The 21863-nt window shown below is 43.8% G+C and overlaps 1 protein-coding gene across 4 annotated transcripts in view; it reads right to left on the minus strand.

Annotated features, from left to right (window-relative positions):
* NHERF4 (NHERF family PDZ scaffold protein 4) overlaps positions 1 to 21863 on the minus strand; it is a 116392-nt gene that overhangs the window by 4660 nt on the left and 89869 nt on the right. For all 4 annotated transcript variants that reach the window (XM_063435869.1, XM_063435866.1, XM_063435867.1 and 1 more), the window contains 3 exons: positions 14185 to 14321; positions 4127 to 4328; positions 3004 to 3200 (listed from right to left, as the gene is read on the minus strand). In XM_063435869.1, coding sequence (XP_063291939.1) covers positions 3004 to 3200; positions 4127 to 4328; positions 14185 to 14321 — 536 coding nt within the window. The remainder of the gene's footprint in view (positions 1 to 3003; positions 3201 to 4126; positions 4329 to 14184; positions 14322 to 21863) is intronic.

Consider the following 21863-nt stretch of genomic DNA (forward strand, 5'->3'; position numbering starts at 1 on the left):
GCGTAGGAGGTGCCGAAGACAAACAGCGGCTCTCTGCAGCTTTTCGGGTGCGGAAATCGGCGGCAGCCCCAAGCGGAGCATCCAGAGACATCATCATAGTGACTCTAGATATAGCTGCAAGATCAGCCATAATGACCCGCTCCAGAGAAATGGGGGCGATCGTGAATGAAGGACACAAAGTGACAATATTCCCTGATTTACCCTTCACAGTCCTCATGGAAAAACGAAAGCTGGCTCCTGTCGCCAAGAAATTGAGAGACTCAGGTATAAGATACCGATGGGGAGTGGAGGGCTCCCTCCTAACGGAATTAGAGGGAGACAGTGTGATCCTGACATCAGAAGATGATCCGGAGCCCTTCCTGCAAAAGATAGGCCTACCCCTGACATGGGATACCCCCGCTCCTGCCAAGAGACCCGAAAGCCCGAAGAGCTCCAGCGAGAACAACCACACACGGCACAAGATATCCAGCCTAAAAGTGCAGAGACTGACCCCGGCACGCAGCGCTGCAGAACCACGACCATCTGAGAAAAGGGACCGAAGGTTAACAGATGCCACCAGGGAATCCCTCTGGTGAAATGACTTCACCTGATACTGAGCTTAAGCTGGACCGCAGGCCCCGAAACGCATCACAGAGGCAGACACGACGAACAACTGGCGATTCATCACTTACCTAATAATAGGACATTTTACATGGACAGTCCCGTAGAGACCCAAGAGCGGCCACATATGTGTGAAGTACAGCGGCCAATCTTACAATTTGTACACAGGTCCATTTATATACACTGCGTCACTACCATATTGCCTCACAACATACGCCGCAGTGCCAAATAATGTATTGCTCAACATCATACATCAATGAGTATAGCGCACCACTGGAGTAAGGCAACACAGGGGTACAGCCTCACTAGCTATAACATCGCCGGTAGCTGCAGCGCTAGGGATGGCGCCTCACTAATGGTACAATATTACAGTTATTATAGCGAGGGGTGAGGTTACCGTGCTGGACGTGCAGCACTGCTGGGGATGTTGCATTGTTGGGGATGTGGTATAACCGAGGATGAGGCATTGCTAGGGAGACTGTATTGTGGGAGAGGTGGTGCCACCAGGGAGATGACATTGCTAGAGTTGTGGCGTTACCTGAGAAACTGCTTTATTGTCATTGTCATTGTGCATACTCTGTTTATTACTTCACTAAATATCTTGCAGACTAATATTACGACAACATTTTAACATTATAATAGTTGGAGGTGAACGCCTTACTGACCGTCATGCTACATACCCTGCATAACTATACTCTTGCATCATTGCATCATCATTGCATCATCATTACAACATTGTTTCCATCATTGTCTACATGGAATATTTATATATAATGCAAAATTGATTTTCTTTTTTTTTGTTCCTTTCTTATCGCATAAATGTACATGTTGATTACAACTCAATAAAACTAAAATTCAAATTTAAAAAAAAAAAAAATAGAGGTCCAAGTTTAATAAACAAAAATAAAAAGTAAAAGTTTAATGACATTTGTCCTTTAAGGTTTTATGGACAGTTGTTACTAATGATCTTCAGCCTTGCCAAGGAGGATAAGTGGCCACAAGCTATACCTATATGGTAACCAGCATTTAAAGGCAGAGGCAGATTTTAAGAAAATACCAGTGAAATCAATTGCAATTTAAGGTCTACAATAAAATATGTAAATATCCTAGAGAATTGAAATAGCAAGGCGCACTGCCATATGCCAATGGAAAAAAATGACAGTATATGTAACTATGAGCAAAAGAGAAACAGAAAACCTTTCATTTTAGGGACAGTCCAATCAGTAGATAAAGGAACAGTCCAGACACATAAAGCACTACAGCTCCAACACAGAGACTTCTCAAAAGCTTCTAGTTGGCCAATTCCCTGGCATATACTGAATGTATTTGCAGAGGAAAGACGGGAGGGCTTGTAGAGGCTGCAGACAGAAGATCTGAAGCTTTTTCAAGCTGTTTTCTATGCATAGGTATATCTACTAAATTTTTAAATAACAAAAAACAATTGCCATTAGAGTGTTCCTTTAACACAAGTATACATTTAGATATGTTAAGCAGCAGACCTATTTGCGCTCTGATTTTTACTGTATTGAAAATACTGTGCTGTTATAAATTCTGGGCTAGGACATGCAAATTAGACTCCGTATGGTCATTTTTAACCTCTGTATCCATTTTATATATAGAGCCCTCCACAAAAATGCATGTCGTTCAAGCCATCATTTGATGCATGTCCTTGGTTAGAGGTCTGAGTCCACTTGGGTATATTGCTGGTTTCATCCTTAAATCCTCAACATGAGACTGAGGTTGCATTGTAAAATGTTTTTATAGTACAACATCCACGTAGTTATTGGGAGCATCATGTGCAGACCCTTAGCCACAATTCCCAGCTATATTGTAACATACAGAGGGTACTTACCTGGGGTTGTGTTATTAACTTTAATGAATCACCAGATTTAATATAATATACACCCTATTAAAGTCCCCTGAGACTTGTTGAGTATATTTTGAGGACAGTACATTATGCAAAAGTATAACTTCCCCATGTTTGCAGATCTGCACATGTGACAAGGACCATCATGAAGTGGCTGAGATATATCAGCTAACTGCTGTTGTTTTCAAGAGGATAGCTGTGCAGATATGATATTTTGTTAAATACCCTTGAAAATACATCAATACAGCTACTCAACTGTCTAAAATAATAATAAAATGCCAAATGTCAGAGTGAGAGTGACCTTATAGATAGAGCAATATTTGTACTTGGAGGGTCACAAATTTCAGCTTTTCTTCATAACTTTCTCAAGGTGAATATATTATTGTGGCTACATCACTTGGACTTGTTAATGTCTAACTTATTTGTTCTAGTTTTACTCTAATTTCTTTTGCCTTTAGTTTGCTTTAAAGTCCAACCACCTGAACCTCTTGTTTGTCTCAGATCTATGTTTCCTTATGTATCCTATGTCTTCTCACCTCTCGGAAGAACCTGTCCCCCTCATTGTTTATGACAGCCAGTGTGACTTGCTTGCCACTGTCCTGGATCAAACTGACAATGTCTTCATGCTCGAATTCCTCTACATTTTGACCGTTGACTCCCAACAAACGGTCTCCTTCACGCATCCCAGCAACCTCAGCAGGAAGTCCTGGGTCCAACTCACGGAGGAATTGACCTATGGAAAACCATTAAAAAGGTATATACCAAAAGGTAAGACATTAGATGAATAGAGAATTATCACAGGGAGATGGAGGTTCATTTGGACAGAGAGACAACTCATAAGGAATAGGAGAAGCCACCAGGGGAATCATTGGACACCAAAAGAGGGACAGAGAAAAACAAAAAGAGGCAGTAAGCCATTCCAGTGTCACTTTTGATGCGGTTTACTCTGAGCCTTGCTACAACAAAGTGTTATACCAGTCTCATGTCAAAACCAAGTCTTTACTCAAAACTCCCCAGAATAATGACGCTGTAAATCTTTTAGCATCTATACTCATAAGGAACGAGGTACTCATACTTCCTTATTAGCCGGAATGACAAGAGTAGGGAGTCATTTCGATGTCGCACCTCTATGATGTTCTGGCATTGTTCTGATGAGGTCTATATTGGTCTGTAATAGGCCAAAAATGCATCCTGTATATTTCTATGATTTTCTATTTTTTTATTTTGCTTGCTTGACAATTCTGACCTCCATTATCCCGACCTTGGCTTGCTTACGCATAATGTCGCTACTCTATTTCCTTGAATGTGGCTTTCTCCTTTGACCATTCTTATGCAATATTATGTTAAGCGTGGCCATCTCTAAGGACCAATAATGGGTCATGTGAACATGTGAACTCCTTATTTGCATATTGGGACTCTGTACTATCCTGACAGAAGGACAGATCAAATCAATGTGCTGCAAAATACCCCACAAATTTACCTCAAAACTCTTTAAAAAAAAAAAAAAGTAATTCCTGGCTATATTTTGGTGGGAACAATGTGGACCACATACAGCAGTTATTTTAATTCTTTCTCCATATAAAATAATCCAGTCATATTGCATTGTACTTTATTTTGACCAAAAATACTTTTTTGGATGGAACCAACTTATTCTCTCACCTTGTCCACTCGGGCACTTCTCTTGCCTTAACAGAAACCCATATCCTTCTGGACCACGTACAAGGTGCAATTTACGTATTCGGTAGGGGAGGAAGGAGATGTCAGCAAGTGCTGAGGTCGGTGTGACCCCATGTGTTTCATACACATCCCATGCAGAAGCTTCCAGAACTAGTAAGACCACTCTAGAACTGTTACTCTGCAACTGAAATAAATGGAACAAAATAATTGTGTACAGTGTTAAAACATTTACACACACACACAAGTATTCTCATAGCATTCCTATATGCATGTGTATATACTGTATGTTCACATGCACATAACATTGACTGCTTACATGACCAAATTATTCTGTAGTCAAACAGTATGTGTGCATTTATGCAATCTAGATTGAGCTAAAATACAGTTGTATTCTTTACACAGTCTTAGAAGACAAATGTACTTGTAAACTTGTGGTTTGAACATATTATTACATATGTCAAGAACCTGTTTTCAGTCTCAAAAACTAGAACTAGGCTGAAATTAAAATAATGTATACAGATCCTGCTACATAATCCTTAAAAAGAAAAAAGATAAAATGTATTAATCCAGAAATATTATTGTAATAAATATACATGCATAGAGGGAAGATGACTGCCTCAAAGTGTGCCACAAATACATTGATTTCAGGTATGAAATAGGTTGACTGCAGATCTTGAAACAAGATAAATCTACAATACAATAATAACAGAAAAAAACATAGCGTAATACTGTTAAATTAAAAAAGAGGAGTGGAAATGTAGATAGTTATTCACACTCACAAACCAAAATTGATTGTAGGCATATCTTATGAAGCGATGGATATCTCAGGATAGGTGGAACATCATGGTATACATAGAAGAGAACAAAAAGGCATAATAGTGCAGAGTATCTTGATAAAAAAACACTTTAATGATAGAGCACACTTACATGTTGTAGTGGCAAGCAGACATGTAAAATCAACCGGTCTCAGGATCACAGGGTTTGTCTGCACTTTTGATGGTCAGCTCCTTTCTATTTTTAAGTCTAGTTAGGATATTATTTTCTAGAAAAATAGAAAGGAGCTGACCATCAAAAGTGCAGACAAAGGGGGGGGTGTTGTCGTCATGTCTACCGAGTACTACATAGCGAAAGCATATAGATTACTTGATGACCACCTCACCTATAAAAAAATTGTCCTATAATCCAAATTTGAAGTTCAATCAAGAACTTAAAGTTCTTTTAAATAATGCCAAAGAACTTGGAACTCTAGATGAAGCTGCCTATTCTTTTATTCACACAGAATTTCCGAGAGTCCCTACCTTTTATTTTCTCCCTAAGATTCACAAGTGCAAAGAAAGACCCCCAGGAAGGCCAATAATTAGTGGCATTGATTCCCTGACATCTAGGCTCTCTGAGTATATAGATTTTCATCTTCAAAAATATGCTCAGGGAGCCTTGTCATATCTTAAAGACACAAAACATCTCATCCAAGAATTAGAATCAATCGAATGGGATGAGAGTTATGTGTGGGCCACTCTGGATGTAACTTCTCTCTACACTGTGATCGATCATGATCTGGGTGTAGAAGCAGTTAGGAGAAATTTAGAGAGGGATTCCTGTCTTGAACCTTCCTTTTGTTCTTTTTTGGAGGAAGCTATACGTTTCATTCTCACCCATAATTTTTTTAGTTTTAATGAGGAATTTTTTCTGCAAATAAAGGGTACGGCGATGGGCACCAACTTTGCACATAGTTACGCCAACGTATTTATGGATTATTGGGAAAAGTTATTTATCTGATCCAATAACCCTTATGGTGCAAACTTGGTGCTCTGGAGACGTTACATAGATGACGTCCTGGTCATCTGGCGTGGTCCTCTAGAAGAATTAAGGAATTTTTTCTCCTATGTAAATAACAATTCCCTGTCCTTGACCTTTACTCCCAAGATAGGCATCTCAAATATAGACTTTTTAGATTTGTCCATTTTTATTGAAAATGGAACTATCAAAACTAAAACCTTTTTTAAGAACACTGACATCAACAGTTTCATTGATATTAAAAGTGGACACCATCCTAACTGGCTGAAGGGTGTCCCCAAAAGCCAGTTTATTAGGATGCGTAGAAACTGTAGTGATCTAGATTCATTCTACACACAAGCTGAAGTTTTGAAAGGTCGTTTCTTGGAGAAGGGTTATAATCCAGGACTTTTGGATGCAGAGATCAACAAGGTGGGAAGTATTAATCATAATGATCTTCTTATGGATAAGAGAAAGGATGCTTCTAGGAATCCTGCATTTGATTTTTCTTTTAATACACAATATAGTTCCAAGGCCTTTGATATACAGAGGATCATTAAAAAGCATTAGGGATTATTAATAGAGGATGAATACTTAAACAAACAGACTCCTCATCTTCCTAAAGTTATATTTTGGAGAGGAGTTAATTTAAAGCAAATTCTGGCACCAAGCACTTTTCGATCTGGAAACAGTAGAATTAAACGTAAAGAAGGTTATTATACATGTGGGAATTGCATTAGTTGCAACCACAAATATAAAAGTACCACGAGTTTTGTAAGCACGTTCAACAAGAGAAAGTTTAAAATTAAAGGTACATTATCCTGCTCTTCAACACATGTTGTATACCTACTCACATGTGGGTGTGGGTTGCAATATGTGGGAAGGACAGGAAGAAAAGCAAAAGTTAGGTTCCAGGAGCATAGGAATAATATTAAAAAGTAAACCATATGTTGACACATCCAGTGCCAGTGCATTGTAACAAATGTCCAGCTTTTAGCTTTAATACCCTTCAATGTACCATCATTGAACAAGTAGCCTTAGATGAAAGAGGTGGAGATTTGATGCTACTACTGAGAAAAAGAGAAGGCTATTGGATACACACTTTACAAACAATGCAACCCAGGGGTCTTAACGTTGATTTTGATTTAGTCTGTTTTCTTTGATTGACACTTACCTTTATGCATTTTCTGCACTTTTTTCTGTATATAGCTTCATTAATGATAAACATTTGTGGGAATTGTTCTGAAAATGCTGTTCAATTAATTATATGTGATTAGTATTTTCTGGGAATGTGACATTTTATGTCACACTCTGTATATATATTGATTAAGGGTTCTTGAGAAGAATTATTAATGATCTATTCCTGTAGATAATATTATTATGTTTAAGATTATGATTATAAACATAACTGATACTGTATATATATATGTTTAAATTTTCTTATATTTATGGACGTTTTCCGCTTTGTAAACGAGCGGTGAAACGCATACTAGGTGGAACGCAAAGATGTTGATTTGAAAGAGAGGCTTGAGCCGCATTTCCGGTTGCGTCATAGGGACGCACCCGGATACATTACGGATGGGCGAACCCGGAAGTGAGCTGCTAATTGGAGGACAGCTTCTGCGCGCCAAAACCGGACCGATTTAAAAGACACCGGAATCATATGGATGGTCATGCCTGCACATAGAAGGACTTTTATGCCCCTGAAGAAGTTCAAGGACGTTTGAACGAAACGCGTAGGGCTGACATATAGTGTTTAGAGTTTTTTATCATTTGTTGATAAGGTTTTTATTTTCTGGTTCTGTTGATCCTGTGATCCTGAGACCGGTTGATTTTACATGTCTGCTTGCCACTACAACATTGTAAGTGCGCCTTATTATTAAAGTGTTTTTTTATCAAGATACTCTGCACTATTATGCCTTTTTGTTCTCTTCTACGTATACCATGATGTTCCACCGATCCTGAGATATCCATCGCTTTATAAGATATGCCTACAATCAATTCTGGTTTGTGAGTGTGAATAACTATCTACATTTCCACTCCCCTTTTTTAATTTAACAGTATTACGCTATGTTTTTTTCTGTTATTATTGTATTGTAGATTTATCTTTTTTCATATCGTTTTGAGGACCTGGAGGAGTCCTTATCTGCAATACATATAGTTCAAGGGTAATTGTTTAGATTTCTAACTATTACCCACTAAGAGTGTGTCTTATCCACCAGTGGGTGTATCTGTACTTTCACATTTGACTGCAGATCTTAAAATGTGTTTTTAGATATTGTCAGCATTAAAAATTAAATTCCCATCTGACAATTAAAACTACATTTGGCTAGATGTATGCTTTAAGGAACAATATATTCACCAAAAAAAACTTTAGCTGAATTATGCCCTTTTTTGTCCTTAGACCATGCCCCTGAAGTTTCACTGTTCAATTCACTGACGTTTTAGAGTTAAATCACTTTTGTTAATGCAGCCCTAGCCATACCTCTTTTGGTGACTGAAAATTAAACATTTTCTTTTCAAGCTGTCTGTGTCAATCAGATGTTGCTTACTTTAAACGTTTTTTTATCTCTTGCTCTGTAATTTTAACTTTAATTATATACAGGGGGCTCCTGCAGGGTCTCAGAAGCTAGTAACAGAGCAGGAGATAAAACAATTGTGCAATAAAGGAAGTTTGAACATTAGATGACTCTTTACAGGAAGTGTTTGGCAAGGCTGTGTAAGTCACATGCAGGGAGGTGTGACTAAACAAAGTGATCTACCTCCTAAATAGCAGAGAATTTAGACTGCAGTGGCATGATCATTGCAACAAAACTGCATCAGTAAGCTAAAGTTGTTTTTTTTGACTATAGTGCCCCTTTAACACTCCAATATGGTTTCAGGTAAATTTTATATTTAAAAGCTGCTGATCAAGGTAAATATAAAAAGTAGTTGTGTGTCTTTCGATTACTGAAATGGGCCTTGGTTCAAAAAGTTTGGGAACAGTTGATCTACAGGATAACCTCAGAAGCAGTTCGAGAATGTTTTTTTAAAACCATCTGGCTAGATTAGTGTGTTAGTGTTACAGTGCTAAAACTCATAAACCAATTAAAAAAAAATAAAAAATACATTTACATTTTTAGCATATGCAATAAATTCCGGGCTTTAGATGTACTACAAGTTAGCGGTTTACAGACAAAGACGTGGTTAGCTAAACAGGATGCTCTTTTCTACAAGACTTTATCCCTTGACCATGCAGAGAAGGGTTTTATTGTATCAGCTTTTTACTTAAAGGGACACTATAGTCACCAGAACAACTACAGCTTGTTGAATTTGTTCTGGTGAATAGCATCATTACCTCCAGGCTTTTTGTTGTAAACACTGTCTTTTCATAGAAAATGCAGTGTTTACATTACAGCCTAGTGATAACTTCACTGGCCACTCCTCAGCAGTGGCGGATCCAGGGGGGACAACGGGGCAATTGCCCCCCCACGGCTAATGCAGGGCTGGCATTGTCCAAGTGCCAGCCCTGCAATGTGCCTGTGGACCAGGGAGGGAGGAGAGAGGACCCGGGAGCTCTTACCTGCAGCTCCTCCGGGTCCTACTCTCGCGAACACGGAGCATTGCTGCGGTTACCACGGCAATGCTCCAAAGCTCGTGAGAGTGAACTCTAGCCCTGGAGCACGGGCTAGAGTTCACTCCTACCAATGGAACCACCAAGGATTCCCCAGCGGACCACCAGGGATCCAAAAATGTCCCCCCTCCTCCCAGTAAAGGTAAGAAGGGAGGGGGTACATAAGGTATATTTATTTTATTAAATAAAAAAGATAATATTAAAAAGCCTCCCTACCCTCCTTCCCCCCATACACACACTACCCCCCCATACACACACTGCCCCCCATACACACACACACTGCAGCTCTCACACACACACACTGCAGCTCTCACACACACACACTGCAGCTCTCACACACACACACTGCAGCTCTCTCACACACACACACTGCAGCTCTCTCACACACACACACTGCAGCTCTCTCACACACACTGCAGCTCTCACACACACACACACACTGCAGCTCTCTCTCACACACACACACACACACACTGCAGCTCTCTCTCACACACACACACACACTGCAGCTCTCTCTCACACACACACACACACTGCAGCTCTCTCTCACACACACACACACACTGCAGCTCTCTCTCTCACACACACACACACACACTGCAGCTCTCTCTCACACACACACTGCAGCTCTCTCTCACACACACACTGCAGCTCTCTCTCACACACACACTGCAGCTCTCTCTCACACACACACTGCAGCTCTCTCTCACACACACACTGCAGCTCTCTCTCACACACACACTGCAGCTCTCTCTCACACACACACTGCAGCTCTCTCTCACACACACTGCAGCTCTCTCACACACACACACACACTGCAGCTCTCTCTCACACACACTGCAGCTCTCTCACACACACACACACACTGCAGCTCTCTCACACACACACACACACTGCAGCTTTCTCTCACACACACACACACTGCAGCTCTCTCTCTCACACACTGCAGCTCTCTCTCTCACACACTGCAGCTCTCTCTCTCACACACTGCAGCTCTCTCTCTCACACACTGCAGCTCTCTCTCTCACACACTGCAGCTCTCTCTCTCACACACTGCAGCTCTCTCTCTCACACACTGCAGCTCTCTCTCTCACACACTGCAGCTCTCTCTCTCACACACTGCAGCTCTCTCTCTCACACACTGCAGCTCTCTCTCTCACACACTGCAGCTCTCTCTCTCACACACTGCAGCTCTCTCTCTCACACACTGCAGCTCTCTCTCTCACACACACTGCAGCTCTCTCTCTCACACACACTGCAGCTCTCTCTCTCTCTCTCACACACACACACACACACACTGCAGCTCTCTCTCTCTCACACTCACACACTGCCCCCTAACACACACACTGCCCCCTAACACACACACTGCAACCCTGACGTACACTGCCGCCCTCACGCACTCTCATTTCACTGCTCACACACACACACACACACTGCACCCCTAACACATACCACTGCTCCTATGCCCTATATCCCAGCAGACCCCAGGTAAGTTGTCAAACTGTTCTTAAACTGTTTGACTACTTACTCTGGCATGGGATCCTGGCACTACTGGCACCATAACTACTACACTGCGTTGTAGTGGTTATTGTACCTGGATTATTTCTTTAAATAATCTGTAAGTGCCCCTCCTGAGATCAGGCTCTGGATCCCCCACTTCTCCTCAGATGGCTGTTCGAGATCCTTCCTGGGTCATGGCTGCCTAAAATGCATCCAAACATTCAGTATCTCCTCCCTTTGCATGCAGACACTGAACTTTCCTCATAGAGATTCATTGATTCAATTCATCTCTATGAGGAGATGCTGATTGGCCAGGGCTGTGTTTGAATTGTGCTGGCTCTGCCCCTGATCTGCCTCTTTGTCAGTCTCAGCCAATCCTATGGGGAAGCACTGTGATTGGATCAAGGTACCACTTCTGATGATGTCAGCAGGCAGTGGTGGGCAGGTCTAAAGGAAACAGGAACAGGAACAGCAGCTCCAGACTTGAATACAGTAAGATTTCTATATTTAGGGAGGCATGACGGGCTCAGGGTGGCTAGATGGTGGTTTTAACCGGATAGGGACAGGAAAGCAGGTTTGTGTTCCTGACCCTATAGTGCTCCTTTAAGAAAACTATCAGCTAAACTACAACTCATAGAAGCTTTTGTTGCTAATTTTTGAGTTGTACTTCAGTTTGGAAGGGAAAAAGACGAGCTGTGGCATCACCTATCAGCAAGAAGAAGGTATTTTGGAATGTGGGAAATTGCAAAAAAATACAGCTACTAAAAGCTTCAATTTAATATTGTTGGATAACCCTTCCAAATGATTTAATATTTTTGGATAAACGTTTAAAATGACTTAATATTACGAATAATATTTAAATTTTGTAATATTTTGATATTTTTTCTAAATTAATATTTTATTTATATATGATTTTTTTTATTTAACATGTTGAAAAAAATATTTTAAAAGCTCATCCAACAATATTAAAGGATCACTATCATGTGAAATCCACCATCTAGCCCCCCTGGACCCCTCATGCCTCCCTAAATAGAGCAACATCTTACTGTATTCAAGCCAGAAGCTGTAGATCTGCATGCTGTTTGCCTAAAAAAACAAGCAGTCTGCTGACATCATCAGAAGTGGTGGCCTGATCCAATCACAGTGCTTCCCCATAGGATTGGCTGAGACTGACAAGGAGGCAGATCAGGGGCAGAGCCAGCATGATTCAAACACAGCCCTGGCCAATCAGCATCTCCTCATCAGGGCCGGTTCTAGGATTTTTGACTACACAGGCGAAGACGCATTTTGACGCCCCACCCCACGCCTCCCCCCAAAAAATAAACAATGCATCTTCACCTCTGTGTCTCGTAGCCCCCTTTTTAATTTCTTACCCCCATTAGTGTTGCATATCCAACTTCAATGTCTTACCCTTTTGTGCCCCTTAGTGTGCTCCTACAACCCCTCTTATGTATTTCTTACTTCCCCGCCAGCCCCTTTCTGTCTCTTTCTTCCCCCTAGCCCCTATCTATCTCTCTTTTTCTCCCACATAGACATGGATACAGGCAAAAATACATACATGCACAAATACACAAACATACAGACACACAACCATACAAGCACACAGACATAATTATTCAGGCACACAGTCACAAAGATATACAGACACACAGTCATAAAAGGCACACAATCAAACAAACACAGTCATACAATCTACACATACAGGTACATTGTCGTGCAAACACAGACATACATTCATACAGACACAGGCACACACAGAAATACAGACACAGACATAAAGAAACAGAGGCATATAGAGACATACATACACAATGATACAGACAGACATACACACACTGACAGACAGACATATACACACACACACACACAGACAGACAGACACACTGAGACATATACACACACACTGACAGACATACACACACAGACAGACAGACAGACAGACAGACAGACACACAGACAGACAGACACACAGACAGACAGACACACAGACAGACACACAGACAGACAGACACACAGACAGACACACAGACAGACAGACACATACACACAGACAGACAGACACATACACACAGACAGACAGACACACTGACAGACAGACATACACACACACACTGACAGACACTGACAGACAGACTCACACACTGACAGACAGACATACATACACACACACTGACAGACAGACAGACATACAAACACTGACAGACAGGTTCAGGAGGGTGGCTTACCTGGGATCCAAAGTGCTGCCTGAGGTAGTTGGAGGAGCTGGTCCTGCCCAGCCCCCCTCCTCTCTGCTCTCTTTTTGGGAGGACTTCCTCCCATGCTGACGTGAGGGGGCCGGCGGTAGCTCCGCCCCTGCTGGGCGCTACAGAGGGAGCAGGGATATGACGTGTTCATATCCCCGCCCCCTCCACACAGTCCGCGGCACTGCAGCTTGGCGCTCGGCCACGCTACAAGAAGTGACCGGCAGTAGAGGGGAGCTGTGCGCTTCCCTCCTGCCGGTCACCCGGACTTTTGCGCCCCCGGGCCGGTGCGCCCTAAGGCGGCCGCCTGAGCCGCCTTATGGACGCGCCGGCCCTGCTCCTCATAGAGATTAATGGAATCAATGAATCTCTATGAGGAAAGTTCAGTATCTGCATGCAGAGGGAGAAGATACTGAATGTTTGGATGCATTTTAGGCAGCCATGACCCAGGAAGGATCTGTAACAGCCATCTGAGGAGTGGCCAGTGAAGTTATCACTAGGCTGTAATGTAAACACTGCATTTTCTCTGAAAAGACAGTGTTTACAGCAAAAAGCCTGAAGGTAATGATTCTACTCACCAGAACAAATTCAGTAAGCTGTAGTTGTTCTGGTGACTATAGTGTCCCTCTAAATCAATGCCTTATGTAGACCAAAACACAAAAAATGCAGAAAAGGTGTGTAAAGATTGTGTATTGTATTATTACTGTTAAATAGGTGTGTACCAGAGAGGGTAATGTGTGTCAGAAATTGTAGATATCAAGCATATGCTATAGGAATATATATATATATATATATAAATATATTCATGTATACCAGCAGAAGAATTTGAAATTTAGAGATTTGGATTTGCATATGCACAGATTTTGCAAGACTGTCTAAATTCTTTCACTGATATAGCATCTCCATCAGGTTACCTTCTTAGTGAGCTGGCTCAGAGTAATACTGACTACACTTTCTCCATTCACCTCCAGTAGTCGAGAACCAGTGGGAACCCCAGCCATGTGTGCAGGACCACCTTCCTCCACCGACAAAAGAAAGGTCCCTTTCACACCTAGTATATAACAAAGCACGAATAATGGGTGGTAATACTACATGACATTGTGTGGCAGAATGTTGAGATATATAAAATCAGCAATACTATTTCAATTGCTATTATAACAACATAACACAAAACAACAAACTACATGCAACATAATTTTATTAAAGACACGGAGGCTCCTATTATGCTTCTCTTTCTTTAATTTTCCCTCAGCAGCGAAGAGAGAAATGAATGTTAAAGAGAAAATTAGCATATCATTAACATATATACATATTCAACAGTGCTACTAATAGGAACCACCCCCTTTCAGTATATAAGGTGTAGCACTCTCTTCCTCTTTCTTCGCTGCTCCCTCAGACCAGCTAAGTACATTTTACTCTCTTGCTTGTTGTAGATTTTGTCACTTGGAATTACAGTTTCTATCCCCTTTTGCTAATAAGTGTTTGTTGCTGCTCTTTTCCTACATTTGTAGATTTGTCCTTTATACTGTGTTTCTATTCTGTATGTTCCTGGGCCCTGCAGTGGGTCCAGGGCTGTTTCTATTCCCCTCCGTTATTGGGTTGCCTTGGCTCCCTCCCTATACCGACCGGGTCCATCCCACCCCTCCTCGGCCATTTTTCGGCCCCCTCCAGGCCCCCGCCGGCTCTACAGCCCGGCGGTTACTTTCGTTTCCACTCACGGCAGCCATCTTTTTGGTTTTCTGTCGGCGCACGTGCCGGCGGCCATTTTAAGTCACCTTGTACTGCGGTTTCGGTTCTGTGGAGGCTGCATGCAACACTGCTCCTGCCACCCACACATGACCTGGTTATTTTGTCTGCTACTCTGTCCTGTGCTTGGATTAAGCAATCCAGCACCTTCTTTATTTATTTCTTTCATACCTATTGCCTACTCCGTTTCTGCTATCATGCAGTCTGCTAGTGGTGATTTAACTGACCACCCTAACCCCCCTAGGGGCACCACAAGCTCTGATCCCCAGGCTGACCCTAACCTCATAGGCTCAGAGGATTTCCAAAACCTCCTGGACGCCACTATGTCCAATTCCATCAGTAAGGCCATCTCCTCTGCCATGGGGGCTATGTCCTCCAGTATTTCACAGTCCATCTCCCAGGCCCTTAGGCAGGCCCTCCCTGCTCAATCTGAGTTAGTACAATCTCATACTCCCCCCGAAGGGACCTCAGGACGCAAGGAGCTAGGCAAGCGCAAACACGCTCATGACCCCCCCACACCCAGGTAAAGCCTGGTTTGATTGACACGCCTCATGCTGTCTGTGATGGCGCGCAACAACCATGCAATAGAGCTACTGGCCGGGATATGGCGACCAAAGAGTGGAAACGGGCATGGGCCCATGATTTACTGTCTGATTCAGACAAAGATGGGGAGGAAGGGTCAGATGACCAGTACTCGGATCTCTACGGGGAGGAGACCTCCGGAGATGAGGATCTCCCAGGAACCTAATTCCCTTCTAGACCGGCTCAGGCCAAAATACAGTCGGGGACTCCTGGGGCAGAGTCAACCCGTGACGCAAAGGATACCCTTGCATTTGACCCAGACAATCTCAGGCACCCTCGCTCCGCTGAATGGGAGCCCACTGAACACATCGCTCAATACCTGGCTCTCAGAGTCTGCAAATCCCTCTCACAAGAGGGTCATAACAAACTGAGAGCGGAGTGCCCCCGAAGTATCATACAAGATGCAGTGGCAAAAACCCCTGAAGTTGACCTGCAAATTGTGCAGTTTCGGACCAAGACTGGTTGGAAGCCCAAGAAGGGCCTAGATTACTCACTACGCAACTGTCAGGACAAGTTCCTCGACACTCTGGGCCCGGTCACCAAGCTGTACGAATTGCTTGAAACAGCTCAGTCGGGCGAGACACAACTGGATTTTGAGGTGGCGTTAGGATGGCTCCAACGCCTAGTATGCACGATTGGCAATGCCAACACGGCAATGTCTACCAAGCGCAGGAAGGCCATCCTGCTAAAGATAGAGCCCAAGCTTGTGAGCATGGCCCCCAATGAACCCGGTGCCTCTGCGAAAGGCTTACTGTTTGGAGAGTCCTTCGTGAAGGACCTGGGCTCCTATGTCAAGACCTTTACGGCTTTGGACAAAGCCCAATCTTCCACGAAATGGGTGTTTAGCCCAAAGGTTTTTGGCGGGGCCGGTAGAGGTAGGAGCCGTCTTCCCGGCCGCAACCCCCGGGGTTTTTCCAGACCGGGAAAAGGCTCCTTCAACCCCCAGAGGCCGAATCAGGAACGGTCCTACACCCAGTTCTTCCCTTCACAAGGACGGCCTTGGCATACCCGCGGCAGTCGAGGAACACCCACAGGAAAATGCCCTTATGGTGAGTACCCCTTTTCCCCATTTTTCCCATATAAATGTGGGGGGCAGACTGGCCCTGTTCTATCGGGCTTGGGCTATGATCACGTCCGACAGTTGGGTGTTACAGACGGTAGAGGGTTACCACCTAGAACTGACGGCCTTTCCCATTCAGGGCACTACCCCGAGGGCAATCCACATGCCAAACTCACACCTCGACCTCATCTCTGCAGAGATCAGAGAATTACAGACCAAGAAGGCCATAGAGGAAATCCCTCTAGATACTCCAGGTTTCGTGAGCAACCTGTTTTTAGTGCCAAAAACGGGAGGCGGGGTTCGCCCGGTTATAAGCCTCAGAGACTTGCTCCTTCCCGGAGATTGGGTGGTCAAACTAGACTTGCAGGATGCATACCTGACAGTCCCGATAGCGGCAATACACAGAGATCTACTCCAGTTCCGTTGGGGAACAAAGAAGTGGCGGTTCACATGCCTTCCCTTCGGTCTGTCCTCCGCCCCCTGGTGCTTCACAAAGATACTCAAACCAGTGGTGGCCTTTCTCAGACTACATGGAGTCCACCTTATCATTTACTTGGACGACCTCCTCCTGCTCTCCGGGACACGGCCCCTACTGCTAGTTCATTTAAAGTGGACCCTACATCTTATCCAGAACCTGGACTTCCTAGTGAACTGGAAGAAATCGGTTCTAATTCCCTCACAACAAATGGAATTCTTAGGATTCCGAATCGACTCCGTTCTACAGATAATATGCCTCCCGGCGGAAAAGATGTCCAACATCAAGAAAGAGATAAGGAGACTTATGCATCGGCCAGACCTCTCCCTACGCCAACTGGCACGGGTCATTGGCCTGTTGGCGGTCTCTATCCAGGCGATTTTTCCAGGCCCGCTCTACTACCGAGCATTGCAGCGTCCTGCTTACGAAGTGGCCACTCTTACGAATACCAAGTCACTCTGGACGTGGAATCCAGGGAAGAACTGAACTGGTGGCTGACCCACATGGAAGCATGGAACGGGCGAGCAATCTTCGGGTCCACCCCGGACCTAGTGATAGAGTCGGACGCCAGCTTACATGGCTGGGGCACGCGCTGCGGCTCCATATCCACAGGAGGCAGATGGTTCACGGAAGAGTCCTTCTTGCACATAAACTCTCTGGAGCTGATGGCAGCCTCGTTCGCCATTCGCAGTCTCTCACCCAAAGGCATCTCATGCTCGATCCTACTCAAGCTGGACAATGTCTCAGCGGTTCGGTATATAAACCATCTAGGAGGCACCAAGTCTCGCATCCTAGCAGTTTTGGCTCGAGACTTCTGGAATTACTGTTTACAGAACAGTGTGTCCGTTACCGCAGAACACATTCTAGGCCTGGACAATTATACCGCGGACTGGAACTCCCGCTACCTGAGGGACTCGGGAGATTGGAGGCTCCAACCAAATGTGTTCCACAAGATCTCGCTCCTATGGGGACCTTTGAGCATGGACCTGTTTGCGTCCAGACTAAACACACAGCTACCGAAGTTCTTCAGCTGGAGACCGGACCCGGAGGCCATGGCGACCGACGCATTCCTCCAAGATTGGTCCACGGGCAGGGCATATGCCTTCCCACCATTCAATCTGATAGCTCGTTGCTTGGCACACCTCCGACGCTTCAAGAGCTCGATGGTCCTGGTAACCCCATGTTGGAGATCCCAACCTTGGTTCCCACACCTATTGGAAATGGCGATCAACCATCCACGGTTACTACCGGACCACCCATCTCTGCTAACCAATCCAGACGGGGAGAGTCACACCCTAGTAGAACAAGGCCTCCTCCGCCTCATGGCATGGCTCATTTCCGGGGACCCTGGGAAATCACAGAGGTTTCAAGCACAACTATGCAACTCCTGGCAAACGCATGGGCACCTGGAACACGGCCTGGAGACAGTGGGCCAATTGGTGCTTGAAACGATCGTTGGATCCTGTATCAGCCCCTGTGAAATCGGTGTTGGACTTCCTGACGCATCTGTTTGAATCAGGCATGACCTTTCGCACGGTCAACTTATTCCGTTCCGCTATCTCAGCTGGACATGAACAGGTGGATGGGCTCCCACTCGGACAGAACCCCCTAGTCTGTCGTCTGCTTAAGGGTGTCCGCTTCTCACGTCCTCCTACATCCAAATACGGATCCTTCTGGGATGTCAACTGCGTGTTCAGACTCCTACATGGCTGGCCCTCTAACCTAGAGTTGTCCTTTAAACAATTATCGGCAAAATTGCTTATGCTATTCTGCCTATTATCCTGTAAACGAGTGTCAGACGTAAGAGCCTTGGACTGGCGGGCCCGCACGTTCACCCCGGAGGGAGTGTCATTCGATATCTCACGGAGAACAAAATCAGCAACTAAACAAGTTTTTTATCCGAGAATCACGAGTTTACCCAACCTATGCCCAATATCATGCCTGAAAGAATACGAGTCTCGCACCTCTACTCTACGGCCATCTGATGACGGACCTCTGTTCATCTCCCTGAAGAAATCACATCTACCTGTATCTACTCCAACACTCGCATGTTGGATCAAATGGCTATTAGCCACGGCCGGGATTGATGTTTCGATATTCTCATCCCACTCCGTCAGGGGCGCTATGGCCTCTAAATCATCGGCGGCTGGATGTCGCTTGGAAGACATTCTGAAGGCTGCAGATTGGTCTACGGAATCCACATTCCGGAACTTTTACTTTAGACCTATACAACACTTTTCTGATAAGATTATAGCTCAGCTTTAAAATAGCATAATAGGAGCCTCCGTGTCTTTCATAAAATTCCAAGATTTTACTATTAACATGACATAAAGTCATGATTTTATTAATGACACGGAGGCGAGTATTATTCCCTCCCTCCCTCCCTGGGTTGGAATTGGTGGGATTTTTCATCCAGACAGGATAAGATTGAGTCGACACCTATCCTCATACCATACAGGGCGGATCTCCCCTGCCTTTATTGTCAGACTGTATGCCTAGTCTAGGTTATACGTTGTAACGGACCGTTTCACTTACAAGAGGATAAAACCCAGTTTAGGCGATAATCCCCTTTTCCATAGACCAGCAGCCACTGTAAGCACCAATTTCCCGAACTCCCAAACTGCACGGATTCACCAACTCTCGAACAACAGACACACGAACCCTGGAAGCAGCCGAACAGGAAAAGCAATACGAACAGCTTACACTCCTGGCAGTCGGCATACAGTCAAATTCCCCCCAAGAATGAGACAACACTTCAGCTTCAGGGTTAAGCAGGAACTCTTTTACTCAGGGCTACCTGCCCAGTATTTATGCAGGTCTCCCACCTGGTGGACACTCCCCTAGGGGACCAAATGGAAGACTGTAACAAAGGACAGACATAAACCAATTACAGACACACAGCAGTAAACATTCCCACAATGCATCCTGGTTTCCTCCCTTCTGCCCTGGAGATAATTGGAGAAGTAATCCAATTATCTCCCAGGCCAGAGACCAAACTCCATTACACATGTGGGAAGCTAAATACAGTATTATGCTTTAAAATATATAAAGTTACTTTTAATCCATTACACACAGACATGTAACATATCCCCAGATAGCTCAGGTCTGGGTGCACATTATTAGGTGAATGGCACCCAGACCACACGAATACAGTTTAATCGCCATGGAGCCAAAGTCTTTAATCATTGTAAACCATGTAGAGATACGCGATCTAGTGAAGGAGATAGAACCATCTCCCCTTACCAAACTGCATTGTGGCACTCCTGTTCTCTCTCTTCCCGTTTGTCATCAATGGCCAACTGGAAACCATGACCATCACCATGGCTTGGCTTCTCGGAACAAGGGCCAGTCCGGAAGACCTTTTGATCTCCCTGCTGCCTTGTTCAGCAGCCGACATTCCATCTGCATTAGGGTGTGCCTAGGCAAAACTGGAACACCCTGTGCACATGCCTATGGGAAACACTGTAGGCACTGTAATGGCTTCATCTCATTAAAGTGGTTTTAGTTTCTGCAGTCCCATTGTACCACTCTTTGATTCAGCATTAAAACATTTGTAATGTTTTAATGCTAAACACGAGTCCCCACAGCCCATCCCCTTAGCCTGAGTAGCAAAAGGTGGCTGTGATTGGCTGACAGTGTCAGCTGACTGCTTTCAAGCTATTACAGCACTCATTGCTGGTAAGAATCGCTATGGTAGAAGGAAGTGTATATGCCCTTCCTTAGCCATATATCCAGTGGGGGCATGGCTGTGGTTTGTCAGGATATTTATATCGGTAGACATTTTGAGCTATGATAGAAATTAAAAGTGTATATTGCCAGAGTCACTCAGAACAGAGCAGACTCCATTTTGCTATCTTCAAGCTAACAAAGACACATAATTTCTATCCTTTTTGTAACTAAACACTAGCCTGAACTAAGGAATGCTTTGTATAAACAAACCAAGTGATACAATGAGACAGGGGATAGAATGCTATGTCTAGATGTTAATGGAATAGAAATAATTCTAAACCCAGACATTAGTGACAGAGAAGATTAAATAATTTAATTTTACTTTCTTTTTTTTTTTTTTTTCTAATACATCCTAAAGCGTACTTTGACTGACTTACTAAAAAAAAAAAATACATCTTTCACACATTCATTCATACTTTCAGACTGAAAGATAGATCATTCCCAGCTAATATTCATCAGTCAGGAGTAAAGAGGAAAAAAGAACATAGTGATTGTGCATATTGTTCCTTCAGTATGGGCCGGGATTTAGTAAACGGGGAGGCCTTATTGTTTAGGATGAGCATCATTGAGTCTTGTATTGTTTTGCATTGATATCAATAACTATATCTGGTTGTTCCTTTAGACAAATTAAGTATTATAGTCCTGTCTAATAAAACGTCTTGGTGAGGGACAACTAATGATCGTCCGAGACTATATCAATGTTTCTATACATAGAAATAGTAGATAATTGTGACGAACCCTGCTGCATAGACCTGTATTGCTGGGTCGTCTGTTTTCATTGGATTCGTGGATTTCCTGTCCGTACGCTGTTGTTCGTACGTTTCCTAAAGTACCGATTGGAACTACCGAACATCGGCCACCCAGGAGAGGAGTGTGCGGCTCATTAACACCTTGACCACAAATTAGAACGTTGTGGTTAACCGCAAACACCTCTCCATTCCATTTCGTACGGGTGGTCGTCGTTCGTATGCCGAACACGAGGCGGCGGCCATTTTGGACAC

This window comes from Pelobates fuscus, chromosome 11 (genome assembly GCF_036172605.1).
Source record: "Pelobates fuscus isolate aPelFus1 chromosome 11, aPelFus1.pri, whole genome shotgun sequence".
Taxonomy (NCBI): domain Eukaryota; kingdom Metazoa; phylum Chordata; class Amphibia; order Anura; family Pelobatidae; genus Pelobates; species Pelobates fuscus.